The sequence below is a fragment of the Chelonia mydas genome, chromosome 8, assembly GCF_015237465.2.
Source record: "Chelonia mydas isolate rCheMyd1 chromosome 8, rCheMyd1.pri.v2, whole genome shotgun sequence".
NCBI lineage: Eukaryota > Metazoa > Chordata > Testudines > Cheloniidae > Chelonia > Chelonia mydas.
This window is the reverse complement of record NC_057854.1, coordinates 35,600,567-35,624,377: the sequence shown is the minus strand read 5'-3', so window position 1 is coordinate 35,624,377 and position 23,811 is coordinate 35,600,567. Positions and strand designations below refer to the sequence as shown.

Here is a 23,811-nt window from a genome sequence, read left to right as displayed (position 1 = left end):
AATCCTACTTCCCTCAGCCTCTACTCATAAGTCATGTGCTCCAACCCCCTAATCATTTTTGTTCCCATCCGCTGGACTCTTTCCAATTTTTCCAAATACTTCTTGTAGTGTGGGGCCCAAAACTGGACATGGTACTCCAGATGAGGCCTCACCAATGTCAAATAGAGGGGAATGATCACGTCCCTTGATCTGCTAGCAATGTCCCTACTTACACAGCCCAAAATGCCATTAGCCTTCTTGGCAACAAGGACACACTGACTCATATCCAGCTTCTGGTCCACTGTAACCCCTAGGTCCTTTTCTTCAGAACTGCTGCCTAGCCATTCAGTCCCTAGTCTGTAGCAGTGCATGGGATTCTAAACTGGGAGGAGAGGTAGATACGCTGTACGGTAGGGATAGGATACAGAGGGCTCTAGACAAATTAGAGGATTGGACCAAAAGAAATCTGATGAGGTTCAACAAGGACAAGTGCAGAGTCCTGCACTTAGGACGGAAGACTCTCATGCACCGCTACAGACTAGGGACCGAATGGCTCGGCAGCAGTTCTGCAGAAAAGGACCTAGGGGTGACAGTGGACGAGAAGCTGGATATGAGTCAACAGTGTGCCCTTGTTGCCAAGAAGGCCAATGGCATTTTGGGATGTAGATGTAGGGGCATTGCCAGCAGATCGAGGGACGTGATCGTTCCCCTCTATTCAACGTTGGTAAGGCCTCATCTGGAGTACTGTGTCCAGTTTTGGGCCCCACACTACAAGAAGGATGTGGAAAAATTGGAAAGAGTCCAGCGGAGGGCAACAAAAATGATTAGGGGGCTGGAACACATGACTTACGAGGAGAGGCTGAGGGAACTGGGATTATTTAGTCTGCGGAAGAGAAGAATGAGGGGGGATCTGATAGCTGCTTTCAACTACCTGAAAGGGGGTTCCAAAGAGGATGGATCTAGACTGTTCTCAGTGGTAGCTGATGACAGAACAAGGAATAATGGTCTCAAGTTGCAGTGGGGGAGGTTTAGGTTGGATATTAGGAAAAACTTTTTCACTAGGAGGGTGGTGAAGCACTGGAATGCGTTACTTCGGGAGGTGGTGGAACCTCCTTCTTTTGAGGTTTTTAAGGTCAGGCTTGACAAAGCCCTGGCTGGGATGATTTAGTTGGGGATTGGTCCTGCTTTGAGCAGGGGGTTGGACTAGATGACCTCCTGAGGTCCCTTCCAACCCTTATATTCTATGATGATTCTTCCTTCCTAAGTGCAGGACTCTGCACTTGTCCTTGTTGAAGCTCATCAGATTTCTCTTGGCCCAATCCTCTAATGTGTCTAGGTCCCTCTGTATCCTATCCCTACCCTCCAGCGTGTCTGCCACTCCACCCAGTTTAGTGTCACCTGCAAACTTGCTGAGGGTGCAGTCCACGCCATCCTCAAGATCATTAATGAAGATATTGAACAAAACCAGCCCCAGGACTGACCCTTGGGTCACTCTGCTTGATATCAGCTGCCAACTAGACATGGAGCCATTGATCACTACCTGTTGAGCCCGACGATCTAGCCAGCTTTCTATCCACCTTATAGTCCATTCATCCAGCCCATACTTCTTTAACTTGCTGGCAAGAATACTGTGGGAGACCATACCAAAAGCTTTGCTAAAGTGAAGGAATAACACATCCACTGCTTTCCCCTCATCCACAGAGCCTGTTATCTCATCATAGAAGGCAATTAGGTTAGTCAGGCATGACTTGCCCTTGGTGAATCCATGCTGACTGTTCCTGATCACTTTCCTCTCCTCTAAGTGCTTCAGAATTGATTCCTTGAGGACCTGCTCCATGATTTTTCCAGGGACTGAGGTGAGGCTGAATGGCCTGTAGTTCCCAGGATCCTCCTCCTTCCCTTTTTTAAAGATGGACACTACATTAGCCTTTTTCCAGTCTTCTGGGACCTCCCCCGATTGCCATGAGTTAATGGCCAATGGCTCTGTAATCACATCCGCCAACTCCTTTAGCACCCTCGGCTGCAGTGCATCCGGCCTCATGGACCTGTGCTCATCCAGCTTTTCTAAATAGTCCTGAACCACTTCTTTCTCCACAGAGGGCTGGTCACCTCCTCCCCATGCTGTGCTGCCCAGGGGAGAGAGACACGGAACTGGGGCTGGGGCCTGGAAGGTCAGACTGTGTAGGGACTAAATAAACTGAGACTTCCAGGAGGGGAATGTTTTCAATGACCTTTGGACTGCAGGTGCAGGCTTGAAGAAGCCCCTGCTGCAGGGGCGACTGGCAGGGTGCAGCAGACTGTTTGGGAGGCAGCTGTCCTGGTACACAGCTCTTTGCTTTTTTATAAATATGTAAAATCAGGAAGGGCTTCTCTGACCATCGCCACACGCCTGCCCAGCTTGCTGGATAAATACCCACCTGCTTATGCAGGCCAAGGGCAAACTCTCAGAGGCAGTAAACCACCACTTTTTTTTTTTTTTTTTTTTTTTTGTATTTCTCTGTGCAGATGCTGTAGGTGAAAGGGAGATGCTATGGCATGGGCCAGTGAGTGTCTCGTAGCATCTCAGTGTGAGAGGTGTGGAGGTAGTGGGAGCTCTGTGAGGAAGAGGGGAGATGACAGTGCCTTCCTACCCAAACACTGTGGTTGAACATAACACCCACAAGGACTGTCTGGTGATCGGATCATCTTGCTCCCAGCCTTGCCTTCCACCTAAAGCACCTCACAGGTTTACTCTGACATTGCTTTCCTAAAGGTTCACCATATTGTGGAGAAGACTGTTCTCCTGTGGGGAAGTCCTTTACACACTCTGCTCTACATATCCTGTGTAGGAGAAGAACTCTCCCCCCACCAATCCTATGGCCTGTGCAATAGGCTACCAAACTGGGCAAACTCATTGTATTATAACCATTCTGTATTCGGTGAGAACTTCAATGTAAAGATCTTTATCAGCCACCATTATTGCTTCTGCCATGAGATCGCCTACTCCTTGGGCAAATCTTCATCTTTCTGTACCTCAGTTTTCCCATGTGTAAAATGGGGATAATTACACTGACCTTTGTAAAGCACTTTTGAGATCTGATTCAAAGCTCTACAGAAGCTAGTTGTGGTTTATACATGCATGATAACATTTCGGGGGTCTCATGACACCAGACAACATATCCCCCTGCATAATTTATTGGAGTGAATAGAATAGGAACATTGATTCATTTTCTGCAACATCATGGAAGTATTGGATGTAAAATATTTTCCATGACATTTTCTCCATGTATAATCCTTTACATGACAGAACATCCGACCTATAAACAGGAAATAACTGTAAAGAGTTGGCAAGAGACCGTAGCTATGGAGAAGCTTTCTCTTCTAGGAAGGCTTGGGAATGTGGTAGCAGAACAACACGCCCCGCAGGCACTGATTCATAATGATTTGACAATTAGTCATTTTTCAGAGAAGTGTTGACATTTGATGTATCACGTAACTCCCCAAGCCATCCATTTCTGACTTTGTATGTCCTGACACAGCTGACAAAGAAACAGTCTATAAATCTAGGACTGTTTGGTCACTTGGAAGTCTGAAAGTTAATTTTCTGCTATCATATCCAATGCATAAGAGTGTGAAAAATATTACATCTATCCTTATTAGGGCAGGTATAGAGTATTCATTTTTAAAATTAGAAGTGACTAAAAGAAATCAATGACAACACATTGAGCCATTTTACCACGTTACAAGGTTGATTACTTGCCATTAGAACAATTTTAATCCTATAGATTTCAAAATCACCCCAAAAATTATTGGTCTCACTCATCACCGATCTTTCTGTGATTAATGTAACACCTCCTTCCTATGGAAAGTTACAGAGTCGGTCAAGAGAGGGCTTTGAATGGACTTATTAACACAATCAAACCATGGCACTGTAACCAGCCCCTCTGTAATTGCATATGCATACAGTCACACAGGGCAGATGGTGTTGGCTGTGAATGGACTTGTGTTAACAGGGGTCTAGGATGTTATGTAGAAATTACCCATGAACATCCTAGGTAGGCAAGAAGGATTTATATGGCCCTTTTTAGTGTAGTATCTGAGCATGTCACAATCTTTAATTTATCCTCACAACTGGCCTGTGAGGTAGGGCAGTGCTGTTATCCCCATTGCACAGCTGGGAGAACTGAGGCCCAGAAGGATTAAATGACTTCTCCATGCTCCCCCCAGAAGATCTGTCTTGGAGCTGGGACTCCTATGTATCAGGCTAGCACCCTAACCAGAGATCTCTTCCTCCCACCGGCTGTAACATCTTCCTGCTGCTGTCCCTGACCCGAGAGCCCTCTGCCTCCTGCCTGGCACCCTCTGACAGATAGTGAAGCTGGCTTGCTGGAAGAAGGTGGTTTCCCACCTACCCAAAGAGTGCCTGGGTAGCATGGTGATGGGTGCCCAGTAATTCCCGAAACAGAAGTAAAAGTGTGAGGAAGAACCAATCCTCTTCCCTCAAGACACTCCTGTCAAGTAACAATGCTGCATTTACTAGTTTCCATGGCACCAAGTTGGACTGCAGCCAGTGACAGGCCAGAAACATGTTAGGTGATAAAAGCTCTTCCTTCTGGCAGAATAAAAGTCCCAAATCTTAACACACCCTAAAGCAGGAGTCCTGCTATGTCACCAATGAAGAGCGTGCCTGACCTGAAAAGACACCTCAGTCCCAAGGTGCATCCCAAGTCCTCTCCTGACAGACATCCATCCCAGCACTCTGCTCCTATCCCTGCTTTCTGGTGAGAGAGCCTTGAAAGCACCCTGGCATTTCTGACTCTCCCTTCATGGGGCTGGTTACCTATGCAGAGCCAGGGACTTGTCTACCAAAGTGGTAATCAGGCAAACCTTAGGGCTGCTCTAAACGTGACTGCCCCTTGCTCTAACAAGGAAGATCTCCCCTTTCCCTCATTTGTCACACAGAGGGTGGGACAAAACTGCTAGCTCAGTTAAATTGTGACAGCAGGCAGTCAGGATTTTGGCAATGATTTGGTACTTTGCCTTCTGGCCTTGGCTGAAAGCATGAAACAAATTACAAACAGCCCTGTTCAAATCCCAGGTGAAGGATCCGGGAGCTCTGTTTGTGTCTGCAAATATCTTGCCCATCAGAGCTACAAATACTCCAAAACAGGCCCTAGTGGCAGCGGGAGAGACCCCGAAAGAAAAGACAGGGGGGACTGAAGTCCATCAGTGCTGAAGGGCTCCCAAAAAGGAGAGGGGGATCCTTACTCCGTGCTCCAGGGGAACCCAACCAAGATGGCCTTGGAAAAATGTCTGTCTGAGCCAAATATGGACATAGAACTGGAAGGGACCTCCTGGGTCTATGAGCCCGTGGGGTTCATTGCTTTCACAGGCAACCCTGTCATATTATCCTGTTCATGAACTTATCAAGCTCCAGCTTACAGCTAGCTAGGTTCTCTGCCCCACTGCTGCTATTGGTGGTAAGCAACCATCAAATGAGGATCTATTCAACTCTGTATGTGTAGCAAGAACCCCCATGGCTAAATACCTGACCCCACTCATACCCTGTGGGAATCTTGGTATCCCAGCGAGGTGGGGTGTCCCAGAACCTCCTGGGGCAGAGGATTCAAACCTCTGTTGTCCTTCGGAGGATAACGTTGGGGAGGGAAAATCTTGGGCAAGGAGAGCAGGGAAAACCTCTGTTCTTGAAGAAAGCACCAAAGACTAATGCTCCCACAGAGCTAATGGTATTGCACAGAGTTGGGCTTTTTGGTTTCTTAGAAATCCTACACATGTGACTGTGTTACTGTTAGATCATAGATCTAAATCTAATTCTTTGTGATCCTCTTGAAATATCTTATTCTCTATGCAGCAGGGTCCAGTGAATGGAGCACTAGAATGGGAGTCAAGAGACCTGCTCATTGACTTAATCTCCCTGTCCCTCCGTTTCCCCACCTCTAAAATGGGGGCTCACACCCCACTGTAAAGCCCTTTGAGATCTAAGAATGAAAAGTACCATATAAGAGCTAAGTATTGATAACTGAATAGAGTGCTTTTTGAATGGGAGACTTGCTATAAAATAGAGTGTATTGTACCAAGGAGACTAGCAACTACCTGTAAGTCAAAAGCTCAGATTTCTCATCCATTATCTATCTGCTTTGTTAACTACAAGCACAACCTTCCAGCGCCACAGGGCAGGGGAGTCGTCCTTCTCAGTGAGTTCATGGGAGGGAGGGGAAAAATCCTGATTCCTTGCTTCTGAACTGCATGTTCCATCGCTAATTAGGAACAGGCTTGGACAGGCCTGCCTGGCATAGAAAGGAAACCTACCTCTTGGGTGGAAGAAAGTATTGGCTGGTGTTTTATCGCCTGCTAAATTTAAATAACATGCCATTGATAGGAATGTGAAGAGATTACCCAGCAAGAAACGAACACAATAGCAAAACCACAGCAGAGTGAGTTAAGCTGTATTCAGATTGCCAGAGCAGACCTTCAACTACCAGTCCTGATCAGAGCATGTGAGATCTTTTCCAAAGCACTGGAAAACAAAGTTAAGATTGAGTTACTCTACCCATGGTGCTTTGCCAAACTGTCCAACCCTGACTATTATGGGAGTGTGGGGAGTTCACATTTGTCTAAGAGCAGAAATTTAGCTTGTATTTCTTCTAACCTGCTATGGTATTACTCATCACAAGATCAACTGGAGAGAGATGTGCATGTGGATCTTCCATTGAAGTCAGTGGAGCTGGCTGGATCAAACACCTGATGGTCTGCTGGTTCAGGTTGCTTTTGTATCCCATTCCTGATCTGTGCTTTTTTCTTTGACATGAAGAGAGATGACAGAGTTCGAGGTTTGCCCATCTCTGTAGTTAAACGTTTTGGATGTTCAGTTTCGATCTGGTTGACCATTTGATGAGCTTGTGGGACAACAGTCCTTCTTGCAGTGTCATCAAGCAACCCTGTTATTACCCTGTGGGATACCTTCTTCATCCCATTTCTGCACAGTACTCCCAGGAGGCTGAGACACAAGGATTGAATTCATCACTCAGGTTAGCAGGTGTTACCCCACTGTCCTGAGCAGAACTGCACCTCTTTACATCAGTGGTGAATTTGGCCTGCAGAAAAGTGTGCATCTTACTCTGCTAAAAAGAAACAAAAGTTATGGTAAATAAGATGGACAATTTCGTTGAGGTTGTTGCACAAACTAGAAGTTACACAGGCAGGTTTAAGAGAAGAGGGAACACAACTAAAGGAGAATTTAAAGGCAGTCCTACTCTAGAGTAAATTGGCATAAATGCCATTGAAGCAACAGCTGGATGATGATGCTTTTAATAGGTTGGTGGTAGGGTCTGAGCCTGCAAAAATTTGAACATCTGGATAACTTTCCCTACATGAGTAATCTCACTGGATGTGTCTACACCGCATTGTAAATCTGGGTTTGTGGAACACAGGCTTGCTTACTTGTGTCCACACTGCACTGTAAACCTGGTGGACTTGAGTCTGACAGCTGTGTTAATTCTTCCAGACTGCACTCAGCAGAGCTTCTCACTCAGGTCTGTGGCTTGAGCTGTGTCCACACTGCAAAATTACAGGGCATGGACCTGTCACAATGGGACTCAAGATCTGACCCAGCCCCTGCTGCTTGTTACAAGAGTTTGCAATCGGGAGGCTGTTTTAGATAGTCAGTCAGAGAGCAGCACTGACCAGGGTCAGCTCTTTTTCGTCTCCTTCAGACCAGGAGGTTGTGACCACCTGGAGATTCGACGGCTGAAGTGAAGCTAGAACAGAATGCAGCAGCTTGAGTCTTAAGTACTGATAGTTTTTCACCATGACCAGATCCAATGCCCATTGAAATCATCACTGTACATCCATTGACTTGGGTGGGTGCTATATCAGAGAGGTATGGTCTTTCATGTGTGAAATACAACACTGGTCCTGGCCGCTTGTGGCCATTAAAGCCTGTTGTACTGACCAAATTCCAACTAGGGTAATCACATTTTGTCTGTAGTACTTACTGGTCAATTCACCTTGCAGTTTCACTTGGATACCATTGTGTAGTGTTACAGTGCACTGGTACAGATCACACCAGAAGTGGCTTCTTGAAAATGTGACACGAATGCACTGTTAAGCTTCCAACACCAGAAAGCAAATAAAAGGCACACCAGCCCAATTGTCTATTAAAAACCTTGTGATTTTGGTGGAGCCTGACTCATGAGTGTTGAATGCGTGAGGCTGGCAATACTGGAGCTGGGCAGGGGGGCAAAAGGTACCTACAGGGCTGGTGGGGTGTCAGGACTGAGCACCTTCAGCTGAGCTTGAGGACTAGCCGGCCCAGCCTCCAGGCAGATTAATGAGCTCAGCGGGGTTGTGGTAGAACTGCCTGATTGGCTGAGGCCTGCCTTTAAGCTCAGCAGCAGAAGCAGCTCACTGGCTGCTCTACACTCCAGCTACAACTGTGATTGCTCTTGCTTCTGTCCTGTTCTGATCCTGTTCTTGCCTTGCTCCTGATTCCTGGCTTGGGCTCCAGCTCCACACCTTGGCTCTGGTTTCTGGCCCCCACATTGAACCATGGAGCTGGACTGCTACACGTTTAGGAATTGGTCAGGATATGGGGCTCCCAAGCCGGAGGCCTTGTGCGGTTCACTAAAGCTGCATCCAGAGCATCTGACACAAGGTGCAGTTCTTCTCTCAAATGAGATTGGGAAAATGGCATTATGGTTTTCAATCTTACAATATCTCATTGGCTGCATGTCAAATGGGCTCAATTTACCAACAGATAGTTCCCTCTAGCTGCCAGCCCTGAAAACTCCTCCAAAGAGCTAAAAAATCTAGCTCCCACCTTTCTATCTTTAATACAGATCCTGCGAGCCCACTGTTTTGTCCTTATTTACATCTGTGCCACCCCCATTGCTCTGCGGCTATGTCCTCCCTGACATCTGAGCAGCCCTCTTGTGGCCCAAGACTCTGCAGCCAAGGAGCACAGTGAACAATCCACCCTGGGCCTCAGAGCTGTGCTCCAGAATCTACATTTTCTTTCAAAGTAATTGCCGTTCTAGCCCTTCTGCTTGGGAAGAAAACCTTCCAAATGCGTAAAACATCTGCGGGGAAGGGTGACACCAAGTCAATTACATATCCGACTAAATGATGCAAGGGAGCCCACCCTGATTGTATTTTCCTGTTAAACACAGTAAAATAAAACTTGATTTTTTTTGTTTAAATGTACTTGAAGCCACCCCAGAATTTCCAGTTTCCTACATGCAAACTGAAATGTGTGCTGCTGAAACCAGGGGCCTTGTCTCAGAACTTAGTCCAACTTGTTGGGGAGTACATCGGCCTCTTCAATAGACTTGCACAGGGTCTAGCGTTGAGGGACTGTGGGGTTGCCCAAGTGGCCATGCAGCTGGAACTTATGTGTTTGTTGATTATTAACAAATTGGTTAGGATGCATGGCCCAGAAGGGAATCCAGTTCACTCTCTTGGATTCTGCAGGTCAGGGGGAAGTAGAATCTTGCTTTGTCTGCTGTGGCATCATCCTCTCCAACTCTGGATACGTCGAGAGAACGGAGCTGTGGAGTGAGAAGTCACTGTCCTTACACAGCTGCATATCAGGACAGAGCAGCACTTAATCTGAGGAGGTCCATAAACGTGCTTCAGTGGAAGAGAGTCAGTGCTGGAAGAGAGTAGGAAAGTGGGCTCAGGGGATGTCCGAGTTGCCTTCTGGGGACCCAGAAGGATAAGAACATAAGAATGGCCATTCTGGGTCAGACCAAAGGTCCATCCAGCCCAGTATCCTGTCTGCCGACAATGGCCAATGCCAGGTGCCCCAGAGGAAATGAACCTAACAGGTAATGATCAAGTGATCTCTCTCCTGCCATCCATCTCCACCCTCTGACAAACAGAGGCTAGGGACACCATTCCTTACCCATCCTGGCTAATAGCCGTTAATGGACTTAACCTCCATGAATTTATCCAGTTCTCTTTTGAACCCTGTTATAGTCCTAGCCTTCACAACCTCCTCAGGCAAGGAGTTCCACAGATTGACTGACTGCTGTGTGAAGAAGAACTTCCTTTTATTTGTTTTAAACCTGCTGCCCATTAATTTCATTTGGTGGCCCCTAGTTCTTATATTATGGGAACAAGTAAATAACTTTTCCTTATTCACTTTCTCCACACCACTCATGATTTTATATACCTCTACCACAGTGGTTCCCAAACTTGTTCTGCTGTTTGCGCAGGGAAAGCCCCTGGCGGGCCGGGCTGGGAGCTGCGATCGGCTGAACCTGCGGACACGGCAGGTAAACAAACCGGCCCGGCCCGCCAGGGGCTTTCCCTGCGCAAGCAGCGGAACAAGTTTGGGAACCACTGTTCTATCATATCCCCCCTTAGTCTCCTCTTTTCCAAGCTGAAAAGTCCTTGCCTCTTTAATCTCTCCTCATATGGGACCCTTGCCAAACCCCTAGTCATTTTAGTTGCCCTTTTCTGAACCTTTTCTAATGCCAGTATATCTTTTTTGAGAGGAGGGGACCACATCTGTACGCAGTATTCAAGATGTGGACATACCATGGATTTATATAAGGGCAATAAGATATTCTCTGTCTTATTCTCTATCCCTTTTTTAATGATTCCTAACATCCTGTTTGCTTTTTTGACTGCCGCTGCACATTGCATGGACGTCTTCAGAGAGCTATCCACGATGATTCCAAGATCTTTTTCCTGATTAGTTGTAGCTAAATTAGCCCCCATCATATTGTATGTATAGTTGGGGTTATTTTTTTCCAATGTGCATTATTTACATTTATCCACATTATATTTCAGTTGCCATTTTGTTGCCCAATCACTTAGTTTTGTGAGATCTTTTTGAAGATGCCTTTTTATCTCTCACTGTTTCTTTTACATGGTCGTTAAGCCACGGTGGCTCTTTTTTAGTTTTTACTGTGTTTTTTAATTTGGGGTATACATTTAAGTTGGGCCTCTATTATGGTGTCTTTGAAAAGTGTCCATGCAGCTTGCAGGGATTTCACTCTAGTCACTGTACCTTTTAATTTCTGTTTAACTAACCTCCTCATTTTTGCATAGTTCCCCTTTCTGAAAGTAAATGCCACAGTGTTGGGCTGTTGAGGTGTTCTTCCCACCACAGGAATATTAAATGTTATTATATTATGGTCGCTATTTCCAAGCAGTCCTGTTATAGTTACCTTTTGGACCAGAGTGGGAGAAGTGGCCTTGGCAGTCAGCTGTCACAGTTAACTTGTGGCAAGGGCGGAATGCTGGCCTGGAGGACAGGAAATAAGGACTCCAACCCGCCCTCCCCTGGGAGAGGCTGCTGCTTGTCTAACCACTTCCACACCTCACTTCTCTCTCTTGTTCTGTTTAGGTTATTTTATGTTTCCCGTTTGCTGTCTGTTTTTATCACCTAATCTTGACATAGCTAGATTATGCCCTGGAATACAAAACTGCATGCTTGGAATCATGCATGCTGTTTTGAAACACCCACAGGTGTGTCTGGCTTTCAAAATTGTATTCTATAAAAAGTGAATAAAATGTCAGGTTAAGGAATAGGTTGGTTCAAGTTTGCTTCTGAGGGTGGGAGAAAATTCAAGGTTGTGACTCATTTCTGAACCAGCTCTCCATACCTAATGCAATCCAGGTGCTTTCCTGTGGCCATATCCTCCACACAATCCATTATACTTCCTTTTGATGGACTCTTCCATTTGATCTCACTCATCCTGTTGTCTGCTTTGGAAGATGAATTTCCTTAAGTTCCTCAAATTTAGGGGACTGAGTGCAAATGCAAAGTCATACAGCTGCTTCAGATTCTTGGAGTGAGTACTGCGTAGGACAGCAGGTGTCTGCTTGGAGGACAGTTAATGAACTGACCATTCCCAATCTTCGAGCCAGATATTAAATTACTCAGTTTAGATGAGATTCACCCCATGCAGAGGACCAGAACAAGACTAGGCACCATTTAGCCCATCCAAATGGGACTTAAAGTGGGATGCAAGTGGTACATACATATGCCTTTGTGCTAGCTCTAAGCACAGAGGTGAATTTCACTCTCTCCCCTTTCATAATGTTATCAAAGCAGAGTGGAATTTAGTTAATATTTAACCATATCATCCTAATTAATGTCCTTTGTAAAGGTAACCTTTATGAATTTCCTTTCTAGTATCTCCTGATGGTAGTTCTTTTCTCTAGCATATTTAATATACACAGTACTCTCCTAATAGCAAATATAAGGGCCACCTTCAATGTAATCTTCAAATTCACACTATTAGAGAAGGATAAAATGAATTCCTTTATGGCCTTCTCTGTGTTCACTCAAAATGCATTATCTTCTAGGCAGAATGTCCAAAACTCCATCTTGGTAGTCTAGTTTTAGGAAGCTAATAATAATGGTGATATCTTTGTAATTTGATCTAATGATTCTCCTCTTGAAGGATCCCAAAGCAGTTTATAGCCTATCAATATATAGAACTCAGGCACTAATGCAGACAGCTTCGGGGTGCAGTGTGGTAGCTGTTTAACAGCTTATAGCAATACCACATAAGTAGTTTTATTAGGAGATGAATAGGGGTGGGGGGAAGCTGTTTCCAACTGGAAATAAGGAGGGGTTGGATTTAGGGAGGGGAAAAAATTGGAATTTCACCCGGACACTGCTGCTAATATTTCACAGCATCTTTAATGACCAAAAATGGTCTGGATCTTTTTGTCTCATCCAAAAGTCAGGAAAACAGGAGTATGAGTTGAGATCATTGAGTATATCCCCAAATATAGTATTCACTATGGCTAAGTAATATACAAAGAAAATATGTGACTAAATCATAGGTACTGAGGGGGAAAAAACAATAGGGTAGAATCTACCCCAGAGTAAGTTTAAAATCAATGTAGTTACACCAAGGATGAATTAAGATATAACCCTGTCCCCTTTGCTGAATGAAGCCTATATGGAGCCAGGATGACTGCTTTCCTCAAGAAGAATGCAATGGCCTGCCATGAGGGTAACACTTGTGACTAGATCTCAGTGGGAAATGGCTTTCCCATCCTGCAAAAAATGTTAAAATATTAGAAAAATGTTCCCATCCCATCTCAGGACAAAAGATCAGAATCTTGGAAACCTTGGAACTCCTTCTCCTAAACAATCAGTGTCAGCAATAACCTCACTGCTTTCAAAACTAAACACAAAACTCAGCTGTTTGACTTACATTTTCCATAATAATTGTATGATCATTTTAAAAACACACATACCAATCAAAATCAATAAACCCTTCCCTAAGGGAAATGTTAAATATGCCAAGAACTAATCCCTGCGGGACCGCCCTGGAAACCCCTCAGTCAATGATGATTCCCTATTTAGAGTTACGTGTTGAGACCTATCGGTTTGGCCAGCTTTTAGTCCATTTAATGTGTGCCAGGATAATTTTATATATTTCTAGTTTTTAATCAAAATATTGTGTGGTACCAAGTCAAAGTATAAAGAAAAGGAGTACTTGTGGCACCTTAGAGACTAACCAGTTTATTTGAGCATGAGCTTTCATGAGCTACAGCTCACTTCATCGGATGCATCCGATGAAGTGAGCTGTAGCTCACGAAAGCTCATGCTCAAATAAACTGGTTAGTCTCTAAGGTGCCACAAGTACTCCTTTTCTTTTTACGAATACAGACTAACACGGCTGTTACTCTGAAACAAGTCAAAGTATGTTATGTCAACACCATTTATCAGTCACACTTTGTAATCTCATAAAAAAAAATCAAGTTAGTTGGACAGAATCTATTTTCCATAAACCCGTGTTGATTTGCATTAATTACATGACCTTCCTTTAATTCTTTATTAATTGAGACACATATCAGCTGCTCCGTTATCTTGCCCAGGCCTGATGTCAGACTGGGAGGCCTATAATTATCCATGTCATCTCATTTACCCTTTTAAAAATATGGGCAGACTAGCTTTTTTCCAGACTTCTGGAACATCCCCAGTGTTCTAAGTCTTACTGAGAATTCTAATAGATCGGTGAGACATGATTTCTCTTTACAAAAACCATTGCAAGTTTCTGATTTATATTCATTACTATCAATTTTTCTTTTCTTTTTTATTTCTTCATTTAATCATTTATACATACAGATGCCTTCACTTCCCTTCTAAACCAGGTTATCCTTCTTTCTCGATTGTGGCTTTTGGGGCATCTAGCAAAGTGTTTTTAAACAATTTCTGATTATCATTCACATTTTTTTGGATTAAATTCTTCCTCCCAGCTGATTGGGCTCATAATTGTTTCCAGCATTGTAAAATTGGCTCTTTTAAAAGCACCAAATATCTAATTCTGGGCTGGACCTAATTCTGTTTACACACTCTAAATGTGATCAAGTCATGATTGTTTGTACATAAGCTACCATTAATTTTTAGTTCTATAATCAGTTCCTTTTTTTCTGTCAAGATGAGGTCTAATATAAAATTCCTCTGTGTTGGATGCAGCACTCTTTGAGTTAGGAAATAATTTCTAAATGTTATAGATGACAAACAGGGATGTTTTAGTATTGTCAGCAAGAGACCTTTAGCGTGCGTCCCTCCAGTTGAAATCCCCCATGATCTCGCTGCTTTTCCCGCCTGCATATTATAGATAGATGCGTGAGGAGCTGGTCATCCTGTTCTCTAGTGTCATTGGTGGTCTGTAGCGGACACCAGCTGCTGCTCCATCTTGTGCTTTATCTGTTGGGATATTATCCGTAAGCGTTTAAGATAATTTTCCTCCGAGTTATCAGTGACTCGGAAACAGATAATGCCATTTTTGAAATGGAGCGCCATTCCCCCTCCCTTTTTGCCCACTCGATGGGGTATAACCATTGATTTTTAACATTCCAGGTAGAATCAGCGCATGAAACGTGTACCTTGTTAAACAGGATCTTTCCCGAGAATGAGCACGATCTCACCCAGTTCTGATGCTAACACACTTCTCACTAGGAGCTCCCATGGTCCTCTCCCATATATCTGTTCCCATGCTAATTAAACTCAGAGTGAGGACAGATGATATTGTTAGTTGTCACAATGTATAATGTGGTGGTGGTTGTTTCCAGGTGCTTCTAGTCACTCGGAACCCAGGGACTCCGATGGACTCCAGACCCTGTGTGTTAGCAATACCCGGTGTATGGATGCTGCCTCTAGTTGCTGGCCTAAGTGAGGCTAAAACCAGCCACACCACTAGCTCAGATAGAAGGGGCTGGGGTTTGGGGGTTGAGAGCCCTGGATTCAAGTCCTGCTGCCAGCTGTATGCTGCAAGTTTGTGCTCAACCAGAGCACATTACACAACGGTGCCCACGTGGTACTTGAACCCTGTGGAGTTCAGAGTCAGTGATCAGGCTTGTTTGCGAGGAAGAGTATATAACACGCTGCTCTAGTTCATGTTTCCCTCTAGTGGCTGGGTCCGGTGGCTATCACACTTTGCTCCTAACAGGTGTGGGAATACTCACGAAGCTCCAGTAGTCGAGGCCTGTGCTTTTGCTGTTGAAGGACCTGAGTTCAGTCCACCTCAGATAACTCGGGTTGTCTGTAGGTATCATTACACATACACGGTGAGATAATTAGCTCTTTAGCTACTGGACTAAAGTATAACGCTGTTGGTTTTATGGTGCATCAGACAGCACTTCTGCGTCCCCCTAGCACCATTCTTAGGCCTCGGTTCATTGCTAACTCAGAGGGCAGAGCATCGCTTCCTGTATCGCACCAGTACTATTTCCTGTTGTGCTTGCACTTCTCTTGGCAGTGTCCCATCCAAATACTGACCAGACTTAACCCTATGTCATTTGTGAGCTCAGACAGCATGAGATCAGCACAAGGTGACCCAACTGTTTGGGACAGGTGGTGGGAAAAGGCTTTAATTTCATAAATATTGTTCATGGTTGAGTAAAAAAAAAATTCTTTATTTTTCAACAGAAAAATTTCCAGGCTGCAGTTCAATAAGGTGAAGCTGGAAGACGCTGGGGAGTATAGCTGTGAAGCGGAGAATGTTCTAGGGAAAGACACAGCAAAAGGCAGCCTTAATGTGAGAAGTGGTAAGTTGAGACACCAGAGACTGTCAGGAGACAGCTATTGCCTTTCTTACACTGGGAGAGCATGTTCTGCACATGATCTGTCTTGTGTATTGTTTAATACTTTCAGGATATCAAGTGAAACAATCTCGGGAGATAAAGAAAAATGCAGCCTAAGCATAAATGTTTATTATCGCCATCTGCCACTGGCAGAGTGGTTGATCTACACTTTAAATAAACTGCAGACTAAATATTATTTAAAAAAAACAATTGGAGATGGTGGGTTTATACTTTTTAGAAGCATTTCTGAGAAGCAAAGGAGATGACTAGTTAAGGTATAACTTCTCTATGAGTGAAATGCCGACTGATTTTCATCCAGCAAGGTCCCTCTCCCTGGGAGTCACGTGTGGGCTACTGAATGGAGCCTGTGGTTGGGTGTCAAAAGACTTTAAATTTTGTTACAGACTTGGTCATGGCACATGATCCTCCTACTGCTTACTACTACAAATAATAATGCTGCTCAAATATGATTAAGTTGTGTTGCTCACAGCTTTAAATGGAACCATTTTCAGTATTAAGCACTCCTTCGGTAGGATTTGCAGACTTGGGCCTCTACTTGTAACCTTGGGTAGGCTAATCAATCTCTCTATGTGTCTTAATTACCCCATCTGTAAAAATAAAAGGTGCCAATTCAGGTCTGTAAAAGCCTCCAGATGCAAAATGCTAGTTGCGTGTTAAGCATTGTGTCTGAAGAGAGCCCTCAGGCTCTGTTATATCTTTTCCATTTAGGAAAAGAATCCAAAGTTAGTTAACTGGACAGCACAGCCCCTTTAAACTGTTTGAACTGCATTCTCAAATCTAGACAGTCATTATGATAGCAACATGTGCATGCGCAACGGGTAATTGCGCCTAGAAATCAGACACAGCGCGCATGTATTTTATGGTCTCCACTTAGGCAGGTGTGTTTGGAAAATGTAGTCCTTTTATATGTAACCCTTCTGCCCGTCAGAATTGGCAGCAACAAGGGCCGGGTTCAGTATCTAGGGGCTCCGTTTTAATAGCACAAGGCAAAACTGGCTCGAGCCCCCACCCAGTGACCTGGGATAATTACATACCACCCCCCTGAGCGCCTCTGAGAGGCAATACTTCCCCTCTCACAAGCACGGAGTCTGAGTGTAGCAAAAGCCTTTTAATAAAGGAGGGAAACAATGCGCCATTATGTTGGGGAAACACCGCAACCAGGATTCATAACCCAAACCGTGAGCAAAAGACCCACCCCCAAAGTCAGTTTGGCAGTGTTCTTTCCCCCTCAGGGTCTTAAGTCCAGCAACCCACCAGTCACCCCACCCACAGTTTACTGACCGTGGTCAGTGCAGCCCCCCAGAGTTCAGAAGTTCCTCCGCAGAGTTTACCTCCCAGCCTGGGTGGAAGTGAGAGGAGGTATTGGGGGGGATCTCACGTGCTCCACTGCTCAGGTCGATGGCCGATTGCCACGCCTCTCCATGTGACTCTGCTGTAGTCTTCACCGCCTGCTGCTCCTCTCCGCCAGCTGCCTTGCTATCCGCTCCGCTTGCCACCCCGCTATCGGTTCCATTCACAACGCTATCCGCTCACCATGCCACTTCACGAACTGCTCTGCTCCACCAGCCACTCAGCAATATATCTTCAGCCCCTCCGCCCCCCACTACTTAACACAGCACTCAGTAATTTCAGCTCTTTAGTGATTTCAGCTTGTAGTAGAGGAGCCTCAGTGCTGGTGCACCGTTGGCCCAAAGTGAATTCAGCTCAGCAGCCTGTAACTAGACTCCAAATAAGCTCTGATATTCCACAGTAGAGAGAGAAGGAGGTGCAAGTGGTGTTTCAGACCCTCAAAAGAGACCCACACCACCAGATACAAATATCTATCCCCAACCTCTCTCAATTCACTGGGTTTTGGAATCCATGTCCCTTGTCTAGCGAGTGCTACTTAGTTGATGGTGAGTCCCTCTGTCATAAAACAGTTCCACTGTTCTTGATTCACATAATCAGGGTAACAACACTTTATCCTTCCTGCCCCAATAACAGAGAAACTGGGGATCCCACAGCAGCCAAAGTGACCATTTGGGCTGCTGTGGGCTCATGCTAGGTGGGGTGGGTGTGCCTATGCAAACAAAATCAGCCCCTGAAGTTCTTTTCCACAGCTCGCCACAATTCACCACCAGATGTCAGGGTAGAGCTCATCCTGACTCTGCTTACATATATTTCATCCATCTGAGACTGATAAGTCACTGACGATACTTTCCGCTCAATGAGGATGGAGTCCGCCTGTGTGGTTGTACAGCACCTAGCCCACAGAGCGCTGATAGGAATGCCAGTGAAATACAAAGCATAATTATGGCAATTTAATGCTGCTAGTTCCCACAAATTTCGACGGTATCTGCATTATGTAGCGTATAAATATTTCTTCAGATGACAGGTAGGGTATGATATGAGAGGTGTGTGTTGGTGGAAAGGGCAAAGGGTTTTCATTCATTCCTTGCCTAGCTTGGAGGTTGCATCTTAGACTGATGTCCACAATCTCACCTGGAATTTGCAAGGGCTATTCTGGCCACTGAAAACCAGAAATAACAAATGCAAAGTTCTGGTCTCTCAGCCTAATTCTCCGGGCTGTCCCCTTACTGAGTGGGAGTTGTAGATTCCATGGTGATGGAAGCACTAGAAATACAGAAAGACTGACTCAGTCGTACCTACTGTAGAGGTGTTAATCCACCACCAAAGCTTCCTCACAAGCATACCTTTGTGGCATTTAGCTGCATTAACAGTAACATCTTTACTCTTGCTGCTTGCCAGTCATCAGCATCAGTGCGGAATAGCTGATACTTAGTACGAAGCCTAGGGCTCTAATGGTCATCACTCGTGAAAGGTAAATATTAAGGTGGTAATCACTGTATGCAATCACAGTCCACCACTATTCTGACCTTGTCAGTCTCCTCTTTGAATCCTTTCATTGGCTCCCTCTGCTTCTGCACCAAGTTCAAACTTCTCGTTCTTCCCCACTGCCTACATCTTTGCTCACCCAGAGTTTCCCGGCTAAGCAGGTACTGCATGCTTCTCCCATTCTCATTTTACTGCCAAATTCTCCCAGCCTGCCCCCTCCAGCTGTCCTTATGCACCAAACAGTGACCCCCTCTTTCTTCAGATCTCTCCTTAAGGAACATGTCTTACGTGATGCCTTTCAGTAGTATGCTTTCCATGATATTTATTGCTCTTTGAGTCTGCATCTTCCTCTGGTGGGTGAACTCCACTGTCTTGTCTATGAATTAAATTGTAAGCTCCTTGGGGCAGGTCCTGTGCGTCTCTTTCAGCATGAACCTACTGCATAAATCTTTCTTATTCTATAAAGAACATGGATAAACCAGTAAAGAAAGCAGGAAACACAAATACAGCGAAATAGGAAAGAACACATGCATGTCAGAAGTTCACACTGAACAGTGGTGGCTGCACTACATAGACAGTCAAAGAAAACCAGACACAGGTTACCCATGCCCTGATCCTAGGTCTTTGATTCATAACGCTTCAAAATGGACTTCACCTGAGTAAAGCAAAGAAGAGAAAAGGAAGAAATAGGAATAAAACCCCAATCTGTGAGAACAATTGCTACAAAATCCTATGTCTTCTACAAGGGAAATAAATCGCAAAATTCTAGATCTTTTTATAGGTGATAAGACGGATGCCAAGTTAACTGATATGATAAAGGTAAGGTCTGATCCAGAGACCCTTGCATGTGGCAGCTCCATTGTGCAATATAACAGTGTGATACTGCTGTGGGTTTTTTGTTCTGTATTTTTAATTAAAGGGAGAGTTTAGCTCTGGTGAAAGGTACTGGATTGGCACCAGGCACTGAGATTCATAGGGCTGATCCCAGCTGCTGACCTCCTACACAGGGGTGCAGTCAGTGCTTAAGTTGTAATGAAAGAGGTACCGGGGCTCAAGCAATGATTTAATTTTAAATTTTAAACTTATGACTTTGAATTGGCAATAATAACACCGTACATTCAGTCCATAACACGTTGATTTGAAAGAGTAGCCCACTGTACTGTACTAGTGTTAGATGTTTACAACTTTGTATTCTACATCATGTACAAAGTAGTAGCATGTGCAGAAAAAAATGAAAAGCAACTGCAGGGAAAAAAAAGTCTGAATATATTTGCTAGCTACAAACCTCTCCACCTTTGCCCTGGCTCTCTTCCGAGTGTTGTTATACAATGTTATTCTCACACCTCTGCTGTACCCGTGCCCCAAACACACACCCATTCTTTGTTCAGTTGAAATTACAATAACTGTGGTATTATATTGTACTACTACTTAACAACGAGCTATGGTGCTGCACAGTAACAACTTTTAAACGAGTCACTGAATATAGTTAACTATGTCTGCTTTGTTTTCTATATTGTTAAGGAACATTGTTAAGAGCAATGAAAAATTATATTTTAGTCACTTCTTGGACCGAACAAATATAACCAAATTAAAAAATAAAAAGATTTAAGATCTTTCTTTACCCTAATCCTGCAGTGATTGGGAGAAGGCGTGTTGGATACAGCCTTGTGCTTTACTTCGCCAGAAAACACCAGCAAGTGTATTTGCACCCCCTATTAGAGCTCTGCATGGGACTATTTTTTTAATCCCGCTCCTGTCCCGCCCTGCAATACCCACTCCTGCATTGTTGGAGGTTTTTCCCACTCAAGCTATTATGGCAGCGGGTCCTGGGGATCCCAGTCCTGCTGCAAGGTCCTACTCCCTACTGGTTTTTTTTCATCCTCTCCATTTTTCTGCCCTTCTGTGCCCCAGCTTTGCATCCGGGGTGGCTGCACTGCTCGTCCCTCCCTGGTTACGACCCTAATGGATACAACTGTGTTGAGAATTTTAAGAAAAACACATTTCAGAGGAAAAAATAGAGATTTTTTTTCACTTTCCTAACTGATGCAACAAGCCCAGAGGTGTGGGGGCTCTGAACTGCCAAGCCCAGAAGTGCCGGGGCTCATCCCTGACAAGCCCCAGCACAAATTAAGCACTAGCTGCAGCATTATAAGTGGAGACCTGGGACCCACAAAGCTTGTAACGAGCCTCCTGGGCCAATGGGACTGTGTCACCCCCTCAGTGTGCACTCTGTCCCCTTCTAGCTATGGCTATGCTACAGGTGGAGGTTGATAAGGCTGCTACAGTCTTGGCTCACAGAGCAGGGTCTTTTAGCTCACGCTCTAGAGGCACATGCGTTTCGACCCATAAGTCTGAGGTTCAATCCCTGCTGCCCACAACCCAGCCAGGGGGCACTATAGTTTTTGCAAAGTAATTTTTACTCCTCCCCATCAACACTTTTTAAAATTTATTTCCTTTTGTGAAAGGTGTCTATTCCAAGTTCTAGGATCCTTTGCTAGGAATTGAATTGGAAATGTAATACATAACAAAGTCCAAAAATAAATAAGAGCAAAAAAGAAGGCCGAAACCGATGGCCACTCGTAACTCTCAAAAATGCCAATCTGCAAAAATAAACATCCTACCTCTCCTGTCCTCAATTCTCACTGAACCAAAACCTTCTATCCCCCACATCTGAGCCCTTTATAATGGATGGCCTTTTCAGGGCAACTTGTCCAAGCTACTGCAGACCAGGGAGCAGGGAATTCTAAAGTCCCTCAAGTAGCACATGCCCAGACAGCAGCCTTCTCTCTGATAACACAGGGGGCTCCAGCACAAGTGCTTCTGCCAAGCACAACCACAGCAGGACTGAATGGAACGTGGCCTCTCTCAGCCAAGCAGGACCATGTAGAACTTTATTGGCTGAGATTAGCCCCTTAAATGCATCCCAGGCAGCTGATCCATACACAGCACTAGTGAGATATGCTGATGAGGAGCTATTCCACTTCACAAGCGAGCAGCTATGCTCTGTACCAGCTCCGGTTTCCAAAGAAGTGCACACATCACACAAACCCTCGCCACAGGTAGCACTCATTTTAAACCCTGGTCGCAGCGGAGGAATCGAGGACAGAATGAAGTCTCCTCTCCATGGTACAGGTGGTGCTGGCAAGTCAAGGTCCAGGTGCACTGAGAGGAGTCTCTCACTGCTGTGTCTTTCACTGCATCTGCTCTGTGGGCTAAGGGACTGAATTCTCTAGGGCTGCTTGTTCAGCACTTTCAGCATTAATTACAGACACTGAAGGAAATGATATATGGAAAAGAGTTTGTATCTTAGAATAAAAAATATATGAGTTAAATGATGAGTCCATCAAAACTTCTTTCAACAAAAAGTTGGGTTTTTCATTTCCCAGAAAGTGCCTAATTGCCATGAAAATTTTCAGTTTTTCATCAGAAAAAGGAAAAGTCCCACAATAAAAAACTTTCAGATGAAAGTGATTTCCCCCAATTTTTGGCAGTTTTTAGATGAACATTTTCGATTTTCAGTCAAAAACTTGCAGTTTTCAGTTGCTGAAAGTGAAACATTTTCACTTTTTGGGGGGAACATTAGAATTTTCCAACCAGCTCCTTCAAGTAATCTACTCTTGAAGTGCCAATGGCATAGACTGTAGTGACAAGGCCACATCTAAGAGACAGAAATGCACCCCCCCTTACCAGATGCATGTGGAGAACCTGAGTTTCAAACCTTTTTTTGCTTTTGTTTGTGTTTTCCTTTAATTGCTCTTTCCCACTGTTCTCTTTCTGCTCATCTTTCAGAGAGGTAAGTGGTGGACATCCCAGTACTGCATCCCCAAGGTGATTTCCCAGAAGTGTCTCCTAGGCCTTGTGGTCCTGCTGATGTCTCCTTTTCCTTTTGCAAATTTTGAGAGAGATAAGGAGCTGTGCACTGGATAGTGATGGTGCCAGCTGGTGACACCTGTCAACCGTCTTGAGTATAGTGAATAAGGAATGTGCATGCCTAGAATTTTCCAGTATTCCTTACCCATGGAAAATTTCCATACCAAAGCAAACCACTAGTCTATCTAGTCTGATATATCTCCTTGGTTAGTGGCTACTATATTGCACAGAGGAAGGTGAAAAAGCAAACAGTCCGCCATTGTGAACCTGAGAAGTTTCTTCCTGTCTTCTGCAAACTGATCAGTTTAAGCCCTTCAGCATACATGCTGATCATCTATTGCATTACTTTATCTTGCATAGCTACAAATGTTACTTACAGTCATAAAATTATGCTACCTTTCTTAAACTCAGTCAGTGTTTGTCTCAGTGGCCTCCTGTGGCCCCATCTTTGGTTGCTAGTCACCATTACATCAAAGAAGAATCCATCATTCCACTGTCTCATCTATGTGTCAAATTCAGGGCTGTATATCCATTTCCTCCTGCTGCTTTTTAAACACAGGGATGATAAAAGAGTGAAACTTCTTACATCTGGAGGATTAACAAAGAATTGCACTGTGCTGGGCCACTCCTTAACATAACTGCTTTACCTGATTATTCAAATGAAAACGCGATTAGGCCAACCCCTACAAACACATTTAAAATCCTCCTTGGATATTCTGTAACCAACAAGTCCCTCAATACCTGTTCCAAAACATATCCCCAACATAGCTAATCCACCATGATCTTCAGCTGCAAATGGATATTTTGTTCATTACTTTCTACCTTAATTTCCCCAGGAACAACGAATGCACCACAAGTCTTACCTGCTTCAGAAACTAAATTAGTTGTAATGGAAGACAAGTGTAAGTACCTTCCCCCCAACACCCAGATTCTTTCTCTTTATTTATTTTGCTTTTACAACACATTTCACTTTAATATTTTATCACATGCTGGCATATACTTAATCTCCACTTCTGCTTTAGTTTCCAAGAAAGCCCTTGATCGCTA

General features: G+C 44.4%; 1 protein-coding gene across 4 annotated transcripts in view; it reads left to right on the top strand.

Annotated features, from left to right (window-relative positions):
• Positions 1-23,811, top strand: part of NRG2 (neuregulin 2) — a 303,847-nt gene that overhangs the window by 186,773 nt on the left and 93,263 nt on the right. For all 4 annotated transcript variants that reach the window (XM_043552601.1, XM_043552600.1, XM_043552603.1 and 1 more), the window contains 2 exons: positions 15,884-16,002; positions 23,601-23,666. In XM_043552601.1, the coding sequence (XP_043408536.1) occupies positions 15,884-16,002; positions 23,601-23,666 (185 nt within the window). The remainder of the gene's footprint in view (positions 1-15,883; positions 16,003-23,600; positions 23,667-23,811) is intronic.